This window comes from Dermacentor variabilis, chromosome 3, assembly GCF_050947875.1.
Source record: "Dermacentor variabilis isolate Ectoservices chromosome 3, ASM5094787v1, whole genome shotgun sequence".
NCBI lineage: Eukaryota > Metazoa > Arthropoda > Arachnida > Ixodida > Ixodidae > Dermacentor > Dermacentor variabilis.
In genome coordinates this window covers 197761740-197776608 of record NC_134570.1, presented here as the reverse complement: position 1 = coordinate 197776608, position 14869 = coordinate 197761740, and the positions used below count along the sequence as shown (strand labels likewise).

The following is a 14869-nucleotide window of genomic DNA, read 5'->3' as shown; positions in this document are numbered from 1 at the left end:
CTATGTCGTGGCCACTTGAATCTGTGCGAACTTGAGTTGGCGCATATGGATCAAAGTGGCCTTATATCGGAGGCGTCATTAACAAGCGTATGAGGACATCGAATACGTGGGCTTGTTCGCCGCCTTAAAAGAACGCCATGTCCCTCTTGAGGAGGTTGGTCAGTGGCAGGGCCCTATCGACAGTATTTTAATAAACCGACGAAAATAGGAGGATAATCCCACGAAGCTGCGCACATCTTTTGTTAAGCAGGATACAGGAAAATTCTTGACTGCGTGAATCTTATCAGGGTCAGGATGTATACCGGTAGCACTGACATGATGACCAAGAACTTGACTTCACGGTGACTTCACGGTGTTCAAAATGACACTTAGAAATGTTAAGTAGAAGGCCAGCCAGCCTCCCTAAAGACTTCAAGAATAGCGACCCAGCGACTGAGGTGGCTGTCAAACGCAAGGGAATATACGGCGACACCGTCCAGATAGCATAAGCAGGGGAACTACTTACAGCCCCGAAGGAGAGAGTCCATCATTATTTCGAAAGCGGTTGGGCATTACAAAATCTGACATGCATAACCTTAAAACGGTAAAGGCCGTCCGGTGTAACGAAAGCGGAATTCTCAGGGCGAGTTCATCAACCGAAGTCTGCCAATAACCGGATCGGAGGTCGATTGAAGAGAAGTATTCCGATCCGTTAAGGCAGTCGGGAGGGTCATCAATCCGAGGGAGAGGGTACACATTCTTTTTTGTAACCTGGTTCAGTTGACGGTATTCGACACAAAATCGCCAGCTGCCATCCTTCTTTTTGACCAAGACAACCAGCGATGCCCAAGGACGCGAACAGGGCTCAATTACATTTTGGGTTAGCATCTTGTCTACTTCATCTTTGATAACGTGGCGTTCTGCGTGAGACACGCAGTAAGCTCGTCGGCTGATAGGACTAGCATCACTGGTGCCAATCTCATGGGTCGCAACGGAAGTCTATATTAGTAGGAGATCCTCAAAGACGTCGCGATAGGACACCATACGTGACAAAGATCTGCAGCCTGTTCGGGAAGCAGGTCTTCAGTGAAGTCGATTCGACTGCGGAATTTTAATTTACTTTTATGGTTTTGTTGCTTTCTATATTCTTTTTTATATACAATAATGCACATTTGAATATATACAGACGATACGTATGTTCTCTGCATCTGCACAGTTTATGTTGAAACGTCGGTCGGCTCAGCCGCACTAGTAGACAACAGCACTTCGTCTTCTCGTTTGTCACTCAGGGCCACGAGCAGATAGCGATGGAAAGAGAAGTACGGTGCACATGTGTGAGTTCTAAAGTGTCTGCTCCGGTAGGCAAAGATGTAGCCGAGCTCTCACTGCCGGTCTTTTCCCTGGGTACCGTGTCGAGGGCGGCCAGCACGGCGCCAAACGCTTCCCTCATGTACTCCGGAAACCACGTATTTTCTTGTTTCGAGAAGTTTCGCATTAAAAGAAAAGTAATGGGCTGCAGTCTGGCAATGAACAGTGTACGGTAGTTCGTGTATGGCAGTCAGCCTCGAAGCAGTAAGAAAGTATGTCTAAAATGCTTGAAATTGGTATTGTTGGCGAAGTTTAATTTTATTGCAATTGCGTAAGAAAATGATTAGGACATAGACACAGGCGGTGGTACTAGGCTCAGGAGGAACGTAACGTAGGAACGAGCCTGTGTGTTCGTCCTTGTGCGAGTAGTTTCCTTGCGTTAGAACAATACGATGGAGTATATTTATCTCGAGGGGAGGTAAACAAAGAACACTTGAAACGTTAGGAAGAAATCTTCATAGGAGCAAAATTGTCTTGAGGGAATATGCCAAGCGCTCCTAAGTCATGACATCTTATGAGTATCCTGTCAGTGTCGTTCCACTAGTTACATTTCACGTAGTCCCATTTGCCGAAATATAGAGAATGACTGTTACACTTGAGTGGAAATACCCACAAAATAATAACTAAGTTAAAAATGATAGTAGGACCGCTAGAAGATAGGAAAAAGTAGTAAATATCACAGAGCCATTGCACGTCTATTATATACCTGTGGACATTGAGAAGGAAATGGAAAGTTGGGCTGATAACCGGTGGCCTATTTGGGTATCACACGTGCTGCTAAGTGACGGAAAACAAAGCGCAGTGTGGTAGAGGATTATTCGCTGACCTGAGATTAGAAAATTTGCAGAAATAAGACATAGTGGGCTGACAAAAGACATGGATCCTTTATGATGACTGAATTAAATTGGACATAAATTGGCTCGTGTTGATAACACGATTTGAACACATTTTGTTAGACATAGCAGCGTCGCCTCAGTAGGCTACCGAGATTAACATAAATAATGGTACCACGACTATGAAGAAATCCTGATTAAAGAAATGTAATGTTAATTTTTTGCAACACTCACGCGAAACTGCTCTTTTCAATTAAGGGGCGCTCATCGCCAGAGAAGCTCACGCTAAGTTCTCATACGCTTTGAGATATGGAGACGACTCTCGACACCAGGCGCAGATGTCACAGTGGAAAGGAGTCCGAATACCCCATGAGTGTTCAAACATGCCACTTAACAGAAGCTCCCCGATTGTAGTTTATTCTTCGATCTTTCTGGGTGGATGTATTTGCCTCGAATGGAAAGCGTGCATTTTTCGTGATCGTTTATTTTCGTCGAAGTTAACGCCGCTGTTTTTTTATATTTGTGATCCGGTAGCAGGACGATACTGCCTCTCGCCGTGCGATCCAAGAACTGCCCTGTCGGTGCCGGCCCTCGTGGTGCGGCATGAGGCATAGCCGGCACCATGATTCCTCCGGGCAGTGGCCTACTGCTGGAGGATCCCTGGATCTCGGGGCCACCGGACTCCCTCGTTGAGGTCACCGTGCTCCTGCCCAACGGTCTCATACTCCTGCTCCAGGTTCACAAGGAGTCCACGCTCGAGCAAGTTAAGGAGGTACCGCAGTGACCAGTTTCAGTAGCTTGAAATCTACATCGAAAGCGGCCAATGTGGTCTAATTGGGACTGGTGGTCAAGCTTCTGGAGGCTTTGGGGTTAATGACTCTACAAGGGGTCTAGTAGAGGAGATTTCTGCATAGCTTTCATAGATGTAGCATTCAGTCTACAACAAAAAACTTCGTGTAAAAACGACAAAGGACATGGTTGCTTCAGAATACCTTAACCGGAATACAAATAATCATACACAGTGTATCGCGATGACGAGAAATAAGAATTTTCCACAAGTATTAACAATAAACAGCGTGTAAATATTTAGTAAACGTTGGCGGCGCCTCAAGTATACAAAAGGGCCAACGGGGCAATGAGAATACTTAAGCTGAAACCCGGACTGGTTCCTAGGTTGTATAAAGCGGTCGGCAGCAATCATGTATGCAGAACCCCTTGGCACGCTCCGAACTCTTCGGTCCCAAACATGGCGTCATCCTTGTTGCAGCTTTGATCATCCTGCTGCCTCTTGGTTGCCTTAGATGTCTTGGACGGACTGCTTTATCATTATCTCGAGTGCTCCACTGAGGCATGCGTTTGCCGGTATATTTTGTTTATTCCCATGCTAAATATTCTCCCCACAATACAGCTCTGTATCGTGGTGAAGCTTATAAAGCGCATGCACTATCAGGAAACGCATATAAGACTCTTTCCTTAGAAGCAGCTTACTGTGCAAACGTACGAAACACTGTGTGTACAAGAACCTTTGATAGAGTTTCATAAGAAGCTCGTTAACTTTGGTGTGTTTGAGAAAGGAGCGTACAACATATTAGCTCCCAATTTCGCTTGACACGTGAAGGGTGTATTGACAAATCGTAATTCGAAGGCCTATCAGGGCAAATGAAGCCTCCATGCTTTGCCAAAACAACGCGTGATGCACAAACGTTGATATATATGCTATGTTCATTTACTCAGATTGCGGAACATACGTATCCTCGTAGAAAGCAGCAACACGTGACCTATAATATTCACTCATGACCTGAGAGTTGCTTTGTCTCGGCAGTAGTGTGGCGCTGTACTCTACCGTGCTGCTGGTTGTTGACAATAACCCGGAACACACCATTAATACCACAGAGGCACGCCGAGTGACTGGTTAATTTTAGAAGCGCTTGAATAAAGAAATAGTTGAATAACCACGAGTTTTCACATTCGAAGCTAAGATTTTGAATAATTGTGGCCTTGTTGCAGAGAACTTCGAGCAACTTTTGTAGCGAATCTGCCTACGGATAGAATATGGAAAAAAAACGAGTTCCAGGTGTTGCCAAAAGCACATGTAATGGCCGATCCTGGTGATAGTGCGGAAGGGGTAGGAGATGATTGGCCCATACCTCTGTGGGCTGGGGGACCTGTAACGCGCCATTGAAGTACCCTTGTCGCACGTGGGGCCCAAAGAGGTCCCAGTCACAAGGGTAAGAACAGACGATTTTGAAATAAGAAAACGTTTTCTACAACTTTTTTTAAAAGGACTGTTAAAAATTCTCGGCGCCAACCGTGCAAACGCTCTAGCGCCACTTCTCGCGCGTTCGTCGTTGTCGTCTTCTTCGACAACTGGCTCCGTTGTGCAATAAACTATCATCATGAGCAATGGCTCGAGCGTTGTCTTCCACAGCTGGCTCCGTTGCCGTTCATCATCCCAGCGTAGAGAGAGAGAGAGAGAGAGTGAGAGAGAGAGAGAGAGAGAGAGAGAGAGAGAGAGAGAGAGAGAGAAACATTTATTTCTAATGAGGTGGGGTGACTTCCTTGTAGGGCGCAGCCATTTGTTGTCTTAAGTGACGGACACATTTAATAACAGAGGTGATCCGCGAACGTGTGCACGTACGTATATGGCCAAGATGACCACAGATTATGACAATAAATATTTTCGCACCTTTGTTTAGTATTCTGGGTCACCTATGTGTCGTGCTCTAAATAGCGTCGCTGGTCATCCACCTTTACAGAGTCGAATGGCACAGAATTTTTTAAAGTGTTTATCGGTGAAAGCTCAACTAATCAGTGAATGATGCATAGGATGAGAGGGACATCGACAGATAAGTGACTACAGTCTGCGGTGGATTATTACTGCGCTTCGAGCCCTTGATAAAAGCAATACAGTCATCTATCCTGTAATTAGTAGGCTGTGAGTAACTTTACCTTTAACATATATCAAAAATCCAATAAACTTATGTATCGTAAATTTTATTATCTATAGCTAAAGAATAACAGAAATCAAATCATTTGTGTCACCTGCGCATATTGGACATAATTATTGACCGCAAAAAACAAACATAGTACCAAAGAAAAGAGGCGTACACGGGGAACGCTGCAAGCGTTTGTCTCGTGTCAACGTCATTTTTTTCGTGCTGCGTTTGTTTTTTGGAAACATTTAATTGTGTCAAGAATGCAGAAGCTAGGGCTTCCGCAAGTCCTTTAGAACCTGCGTCTATAGTCCATGTGATCCCTGTGCGGTGTTTCTTCTCAGTCAGCAAAAGTTATTTTGCCTTCTAATCACAATCACTATAACGAAGAAAAGCGCACCGGAACAAGGCGCTGAGCAGTAGCAGCAGGATCAACGCTATGACCTTGGGGTCGGTTGGAGGCAACCTTTACCTCTGTTATCTTCGCAGATTTCGCTTCGGTGTTCATTTGTGCCGTCATTCTTTGCGATTATTCAGAAAAGAAAACGTCAATCATGCCAGGGAGCGCACTCTTTCATTGTTCATTGCCAATGTCGCCAAGTGAGCTTTATTTCGGAGAAATTTACAACTTTTTCAGAGCTTTTAAAGGGCCGTCTCAGGACTGACCCACCTAGGGTAACTTGGGCCGTGCCTCCCCTTTCGACGCACTGACGCAGTCGACATGGCGCGAGGCGCAGCAGCTGCCCCTGTTCCGAGTGCTGCGCGACCGCACCGCGTACGTGTTCACGTGCGTCAGCGAGCGGACCTCGGAGCGGGAGGAGTTCACTGACGAAGAGCGGCGGCTGTGCGACGTGCGGCCTTTCCAGGCGCTCCTCAGGCTCGTCGACCGGCGCGCCGACAAGGCCGACCGAGCTGTCAACACACAGATTGGACTGCTCATCGGGAAAGGTGCGCGCTTTTTTGGCTTGTGTGTGGTAGCCACCACTTTGCTAAGCACTGGAGAACCGATGAGCTCGCTCGTTAGAAGTTACGTAATCATGGTTTTTATAGATTGTGAAAAAGTACTTGATTCCGTTGAGCCACCAGCAGTCGCGAAGGCGTTGCGTAAGAAAGGATTATAGGAAGCATAAATGAAACCCTTGGCAAATGTTTACAAGGATTCCGCAGCTACATTTATACTTCTCCATAACAAATGAAAAAAAAAAAACAATCAAGGAGGGCGTCAAGCAAGGAACCATGCCTGCATTGCATGCACAGAAGTATTCAAGTTTTCACACTGAGAAGAATTAGGAATGAGAATCAACGGCAAATATCTCAACAACCATTGGTTAGTAGATGACATTGTTCTATGCAGCAACAATGTGGACGAATTCCAAGAAATGATTGAGGGCTTTAACCAAGAAAGCTTAAGAGCAGCATTGGAAATTATATGCAGAAGAAAAAGTTATTATTGAATAGTCTGGCAATAGACCAAGAATTTGCAATGGGCAGACAGCCTCTAGGATCGGTACAGGAGTACGTTTACCTTGGTGAATAACTCACAGGAGACCCTGATCACGAGAAAGTTACAGAAGAATAAATGAGTTAGAGTGCATGCGACAGACATTACTAAATCTAGTGCTTGCTACTATCCTTGAAAGGAAAAGTGGAAAAGGAAGGAATGACTGCACTTTACCGCTACTAACATAGGGTTCGTAAACTTGAAGGCTAACAGAAAAGCTTGAAACACGTTAAGGACTGCGCAAGTAGCGACAGAACGAATTATTTTGGACGTAACATTAAGAATCAAGATGAAAGCGGTGTGAATCAGAGCCAACGGGGGTGGCCGATATTCTAGTTGATAATAACCTAGGCAGGCCATGTGATGCATAGGGCAGACAACAGGTGGTCCGTTCATGAGTTAAGAGTTAAAGTTAAGAATTGGTGCCAAGGGAAGGGAAGTGCAGTCGAGAACTAAGAAAATTAAGCGGCGAAATGAAATGAGGAAATTCGCAGGCAGCGCTAGATAGGAGGCACTGAAGATCGCTGGAAACGCGTCCGTCCTGCAGTGGCCATAAAACAGGATGAATAAAATGAGAGGTTGGTGCCTTTACTGGCGCCGGCGACTCCTCAAATTCACATGGCAAGTGCACAATGGAGGCAGTCAAACAGCACGAACACTTGCGTAGTTTCGTCCACGAGTGAAGGAAGGCACATAAGGGAGTTAAACGGCATTAAGAGACTCGCACACTTCCGCAAATAGGTCAAAGTGCGCTCAAAATCTATGAAAGCACGCACATTAGTTGAGATTCGCGGCCTGGGGACTTAGCTACATCATCATCATCATAAAAACTTTATTGTAAGACTGAGGAGTTTGGAGCACGCAGGCTCCCGGGCCCCCGCACGACCCCACTGCACTCAAGCGTTTATGTTGCTTCGCTCCATAACGCTGGCAGCCCGATCAGTAGCCATGGTCTGCACGACCGGGTCTTCAGAGCGCAGCAGGGTCTCCCAGTACACGTGTCTGCAATACAAGACACATAGTGTCATATATATATATATATCTATATATCTATACATATATATATATATATATATATATATATATATTAAAATGAGAAATACGAAATACTTGGCCATAGCCCAAGTATTAATTTTTTAGAGTGAACAGTCGACGATCTAACAATATTCAATGAACTGTTAGTCTTCACGGCGCAGTTTCGCGTTGTTGGTAGTCAACAAGCGCGCTCATATTGACAACGCATCGCAGTTTTTTTTTAATAAAAACTGCTGTGCCAAGCCTCACATGGTGTAAGAAATCAAGCCTCCTGGTGCATAGAAAAAAGGGGTTTATTAAGCATAAATCATAGCCCGACGCCATGGGTAGGTGCTGTTGCGCGTGGTATGAAGCACGAGGGCGGTTCGTTTCCTGCTTCGTCGTTCTTGTTCCAACAAACTGCCCTTTGCGCAGAATTGACTAAAAGTTTGATTCCTGTGCGTATAGGTGTTTAACGGTCCGTTTAATGGTAGATGCACTGAAAGCCTCAAGGTACAGGATCTTGCCTTGCCTTCCCTTCCTCTATGGAGCTGCTCTGTTCGATGAATGTTTCATAGCTGTAAGGGCTTGCTGAACTCTTGTAGAAGGACGAGGTCGCCTTTGTTAATTTTGTCGAACGAGGTAGCTGATGTGGGGCGGGGCATTGTTCGCAACTCCTAACTCCTCAGCTTTGGATCAACGCCCCCAAAAAATTCGCGTTTTTTTCTCCTTCTTTCCATATGCGTAGTATATGGCGACTATCCACTGTGATTTCGCCGAGGGTTAGGGCGAGAAGTACTGATATTCCCCTTCCAATGAAAAACTGAGGCTGGGAGAGAGGTTCCAGGTCTCGACAGTCGCTATAAACATATGTGATCGGGCGCGAATTGAACACCCCGTCTACTTCAGTTAAGGTTGTTTCTAGTTGTTCTTCCGTATAGATCCCTTTACAATGCACTTGTTCAATGTCAGCTTGACGGACCTAATAAGTATCCTGTAATAACCACCCTACCACGGTGCATAATCGGCGATAAATTTCTGTTTTATATGATGGTTATCAGTGTAGTTAGAGAATTCTTTGTTTCTCAATGATTGCCATAATCACAAAAGCTCTCTCTTGCTTTTCCTGAATGTTAAGGCGTTGTCTGAATATGTAACGGAAGGAACTCTCTGCCGCGATCTAAAGAGTCGAAAAGCGTTGCGAAAGCTTGTGGTGGTCATGTGTTCGGCTAGTTCGAGATGAACCGCTCGAATAACGGCTCAACGTGAACACGCAAATGTATAGTTCGGCATAGTCATCTAGATGTTTGACCTTAAGGGGACCGGCAAAATCTAGTCCTGTTACTTGAAAGGGTTCTGAAATGGTCAATCTTTCAGGTGGTAACGGTGCGGTTAAATCGGAGAAAGGCCTGATGTTGTTGCGTTGTACGATTCACCCTCTGATGACCTTGAATATCTGCCGTTCTCGTAATATCCAAAATCTTTATTTGTAGAAGTGTATTCCCGACTGCTGCATGAAGAAGTTGGCGAAGGTGCTGGACGACGAGGAACTCGCAGTAGTAGTGGTCCTTTGGTAAGACGATCGGATGTTTTTCATAAGATTTCTTGCTGAATTGTAGGCGCCCTGTGACTCGAAGAACTCCATTGTTGAGGAAGTAGGTCATGTACCGAAGTCTAGAATCCTTCATTTGCTGCGGTCCTTCATAAATGTGGTCAGTTTCTTACGAGAAGGCTGAGCTTTGAACCTTTTTCATCAGTATAGTTCGCCAGCTTGTATGCCTTCTGCATTCAGGGCTTCCCGGGACACACCTTCCTGCTTCAGCTTCTAGGCAAATCGTACTATCCAAGCTGTAACACGGTGTACTCTCGTATAAGAGCTGTATGTCTGAATCACCATAATTGGTGGTTCCGTTTGTATGACCATTTCCAAGGAAGGTGCCCGATGAATACGTTCCTCCGTGAAGCTCCGTGGAAGACCGGCAGATTTCGGTGTATGGCGTGGTGACCATTCATTCCCTTCACAAGTAAGCCAATGAGGCCTTGTCCACGAGAGTTATCTTTTTTGTTAATTCACGAGCCAAAACGCCTCTTGTCATAAAATCAGCAGGATTCTGCTTTCCAGGGCAATACCTCCACAATGTGATGCTCGTTTTGCTCTGTATATCCGTTACCCCATGGCGAATCTCCGGATCTCCGGTAATCCAGTGCAGTGCAATCATTTAGTCATTACAAAACTGCGCTAATGTTTTGTTCTCGGCTAGCTCTTGGCGCACGCAATCGTACATTCGTGCTGAGATGAGACAGGCTAGAAGTTCGAGTCTCGCAAGGCTTGTCTCCTTCAATGGCACCACCCTGGACTTGTACAATATTATCGTTGAGCATTTGTCGTTCGTATTTTCTGCTGTGCAAATAAAGCAAACGGAGTGATAGGATGACTTACTGGCGGGAGAGAAAAAATGCAGTGCGTATTTCTCACGAAGTCCATGTAGGCCCTGTCGATAGAACCGCGGAGTTTTAAATATCATAGAGTAGTGGACATTCATCCCACCAATTCATCTAGCATTCAGTGACAGCTGTTCTTCCCAGTCAAGGCCTTCCTTCCAACGCTTTTGAAAACAAAACTTAGGCGAGAGGTCGTCTATGGCATGAACCGCTTTGCATCAGTTCTTTGTTGAATAAACTCCAAAGCGTTTCCCGGACTAAGCCACAGTACGTCGGTGTCCAGATGCGATACCCATCACAGGACTTTCAGCACACCAGTCACTTTTCCCGAGAGGTAATTCCGGAGGTTACGTCGATTGTGTATCAAGTACGCGGGGCTCATATTTGTGTGGCTTCTGAACGCCGTTTCGACGCATGATCGCCGGAGTCCACTCCGATTAAAATGTCAACATAAATTGAACACCACAACCTTTTTCTAGTTTCGGGGTAAACAGACGACGTTTGCTCAATATGATGACAGATGGGCGCTGTCAAAAAAAAAAAGGGACGAATGTCCTTTCTTTTGATGTGCATGGTCGTGCCGAATGCTACTCTGGTCATACGCCAGATACCAACGTTAGACAAAGTTTGACCTTGCGTGGGTGCTTTCTCCGACCCCAGACAGCGCAAAGCGTCTCGGTCTGCCCTGGTGATGCTTATTTGCACGAAAACTTTTTCTCTGTCTGCTCATAAGGCAATTCGATGTTTTCTGAAGCGAAGTGGCAGCCCTATGAGATCGACATTGAGGTCTGGCCTGCAGTACAGGCTGTCGTTGTCCGAGAGTTCCCCTTTTCCACGGGAGGAAGCGTAGAAGACAGCTCATACTGTTGATATATGCTCTTCGCGGATTACTGCGTGGTGTGACATATAATGCGTGTAATGCGATGTCTTCTGTGTTATCGTCAGCGACCTTCTCGGCTACACCAATCGTTAGCGTATTTTCGTATAGCAGCACCACAGCGGCCCCACTTGTAGGAAATCAAGCTTCCTGATACATAGAAAAAGGGGTTTATTAAGCATTAACCGTAACCCGACTTCATGGGTTATTACTGTTCCGCGTAGTCCAAAACACGAAAGCAGTTCGTCTCCTTCTACTTCGTTCATGTCTCAACACATGCTACAATAATATTAACATCTATCACGCGTAAGATGAGAGTGAACACAGGGCTAATCAGCCATGACATCGTTAACAGAACTTGTGCTGTAATCACTCTAATACTGACAGAAAATGACACTGATGTCTGCAGTCGTATCGCTACAAACAACTCATGCCTAATCATTGTACACCACTTTCGGACGCAATGAAAGCACCGCTCTTTTCTCGATAAAGCGTGAGATGTAAAAATCACACGATGCAGTCTGGGGAGCAGCAAAGTCGCTCTAACTTCCGGCCCGCTCATGTGAAACTGCTGGGTACGAACGTGTTGCGCAAAAGGCAAAATAAATAAGTGTTTGTGAGCATTTCAAGTGGTTCAACAGGTGCGCATCGCCACGATAGTGCATACAGCCTTCGTCCCTCTCTATCAATTTGATGTTTATATTTTGACAGCTGTTTCAGCAGTTTGATGTTAGATGTGGGATTGCTGTGTCGGTGAGTCCTTTCCATTGCGGCGGCCGTGTTCCTCATCAAATCTAAAGTCGTGGTGGATGCTTCCTTTTTTTCAAGACAAGTTGCGAAAACCTTTGAAATGTCGGCTGCACATCCTATTCATCGGCGCTGGAATTCCCGCTGGAAGCTGCTTCCGTCCGTCGTGTTCTTTCTAACTTAGTCCGACGCTGCTGACAAGTAGACAGTCTCACTAACAACGTGTTGCGGATAGAGATACGTGAAAGTGAAGCCGCACGGCCGGATACAAACTTTTTTTATTTTGCTCTGCGTTATCTATCGTGACGTAAACACGGCCATGGACGACTTGAAGTTGTGTATCCCGCCGTTCTACGCATGCTAGTGAGGAAGAACATGGTGGGCGATTCTGGCTGCGAGAAGAAGGCGGCGTGGAGGAAAGAAAAAGAGGTCGATATACTCAGAAAAGAAAGCAAGCATATCCAGGGATTTTAGTCGTCAGACCACTTCCTTATCACTGTAGAGCGAAGGAGACAGAGCTGCAGCATTCACCTTTCGGATTACAACTCATGTGCCTGCGGCAATGTGCAGGCTAACCACTGTGTGATCGTGTGCTTTTTAGTTCCCCGTTACCTATTATAACGAGTAAAAATGGTACATGTACAAGAACTGCGTGCAGTATTGGAGCACCGCATGTACAGCGGCTGTTGTATGAATATATTTCAAACAAGGAACACGTTACGGTTGCCGAAAAAGGTACACAAGTGTAAAAGGGAAAAAGAAAGGCGCGGACGAACTTGTGTATTATATATACGTGTAAAAGGGCCCGCGGCAAGAAAAAAATGCAGCAGATCCAACATGCGCTGTTGGAATCTATATACTGCGAAGCTTTCCGTAAATGCATAAGGAATGCACAAACGCGTTTACGTTTGATCAATGCGAGGGGAAAGTGAAACCCAATGCTTTATTCATTTCATCGAAGAATGCAATACACATTTGAACGCAACCAGCGTTATTAGTGTTGAAAAAGGCAAGCTGGTTTTCTGTGCCATTTATTCGGTGTACGGGGCATCCTCTTGGAGGCGCAGATGTTATCGTTGACGTGGTTGCCAGGCGGCGCAATGCATGCCAAACGTGAAGCAATGTCCTCCGGTGCACTCTATCCCGTCTCATCGCGGCTGTCCGCCTCGCGGCCTCCTCGCCCTCTCCTCCAACAACACGCACGCGCAGGCTGGCTTACCCCTTCCGCTGCTGCGGGCGATGTAGTATGAGCCATCGCTCCTAGACGGCGCTGCATGTGAGAGCCGAATGCCCTAAAATTAAAAACGAGTAAAGCATATCTGATTGAATCAAGAAGTCTAGGTGAACATTTTTCGCTGCCCCGTTCCAATAGAATGCCAATAAATCAAGATCAACATCATCAACTAATGTGAGCTATTCGACGAAAACGCAAGAACTGCAGCAGCAGGCGGAAGGCACGGTCAGCAAGAGAGGCGAAAAGGCTTCGTAATAAATCAACGCCGTTAAGGGCGTAAAATATAGAACACCTGCAAGAGGAGTCTGCCAAATACACGAAATGACCGACCGCCACCAAAATTTAAAAGCTCCCATGCAGGCGTCCACCGCAAACAAACCTGCCATTGCCCATTTTCTGTCTGCAAGTTTTCGAAAACTTTTGTCGTTGTTTAACTTCTGATCATTTACCATATTTTGTTGAGCAGGCGGAGAACAGTAAGAAGACTTTAACGCTCGGTTGCTGTGAAATATTTGGTTAGCTTTTAGTGTTTGAAAATACCGAAAAGCTCATTTTCCAATACGATAACGAATATTGAATGCCCAATGTTCGATTCGCATTGGAAATGTGAAATATTGTTCCACATTTAATTTATATGCTTTAGTCTGCTGATTTCAATATTGCGGCTGCAACAGTGCTGCGATTTTATTTTGTTGATACTTGACACAACGCAGCCGCCGACGGCAGATGAACGTAATGAATAGAGATTTTAGAATGGGGGCCCAAAAGAGCTTCGGGGGTGTTAGCGTTGGGACACGCAGGAGTAAAGAGTTTTAGAATAGTGTTTTGCCTTTGCGGATAGCGTCTGGTACTTGCAGCGCTACTACGGCGTCAAATAAAATTCATTACAGATAATTAAATAAAATACACCACTTTATGATAAGAAGAGTAATTTTGACATTAGTGTTTCCGCGTTTAACTACAATTTAGAGGTTATAAGCAGCAGGTAAGTAGTTGCACCTAGTTTTAAGTAAGTAACTTTACGTGCCCGTGTTAGGCCTACTAGCATTGATATCGACAACTGAATCCGGAATCAGCGCCGGCTAATGAATAAATCTTCAAAACACACGCTAGCTGAGAGAAAGCGATAACCGCAGTAACTTCCCGTAGCTTGCGAAATTCACGCGTTACTACGAATCGAGTCCAGTTTGGTGCTAGGCTAGAGCTGTTGCTTTGATGGGTGCCGCCATGTTTGTTGACACAAAAACTTTTGGGGCAGGATTTGGGGCTCCCGCTAAATCAGTAAAAAAGGGTGCCCGACGCAATACTCAAACGCAGTTTGTGTCTCGCGCATGCGCAGTGGCTTTGAAGCTGTTACTTCGGAACCCCGAACGTTTGGGGCCTCTATTCTAAAACGCTCTATTATGAAACACTGACATGAGGCGCTTTGGCATGAGGTTCTGTGTAGCAGGTTGTTCACCTTGAAAATATATAGACTGAAATTGCGGTGTGCCGCCCAGGCCTTCCAGTACAGCACCAGTGTTCGACATACACAGTATTTCAGCGAACGCTTTAAAAAAATCCTAAAGGTAGGTGTGTCGAGAAAAATAGGAATGATCTTAAGGAGCAAGCTTTCAGGATCGGCAGACGTCGGAAATTATGAGAAACACGCGAAAAACATAGTTAATTAACTAAAATTGTCTAACGATCTCTTTATTTAGCGACGTTTGGCGGTTATTGCCAATGGCGAGTTTAGCGCCACGGAGACGACTATGCCGCATCAGTTTTTAAAGCAAAGAAAAAGTCACTCTGTAAAGCCCCGCAGCCCGCGATAATCAAGTATTTTTCCCGCACGAAACCGAAACGCGGAGAACATGGCGCGTCGAAAATCTAATGCAAACGCAACGTCCGCTGATGACGTGTTGCTGTGACTACGGCGCCTAATTCGAAATGTCTGCGGTG

The 14869-nt window shown here is 45.6% G+C and overlaps 1 protein-coding gene across 3 annotated transcripts in view; it reads left to right on the top strand.

Moving 5' to 3' along the window:
• Pi3K92E (phosphatidylinositol 3-kinase 92E) overlaps window positions 1-14869 on the top strand; it is a 160721-nt gene that overhangs the window by 16432 nt on the left and 129420 nt on the right. The window contains exons 2-3 of one of the 3 annotated variants that reach the window (XM_075686775.1): window positions 2718-2952; window positions 5830-6061. In XM_075686775.1, the coding sequence (XP_075542890.1) occupies window positions 2803-2952; window positions 5830-6061 (382 nt within the window). In that variant the 5' untranslated portion in view covers window positions 2718-2802. Of the gene's footprint in view, window positions 1-2714; window positions 2953-5829; window positions 6062-14869 lie in introns of those variants that run through there. The other 2 variants (XM_075686774.1, XM_075686776.1) reach the window with 2 other exon arrangements.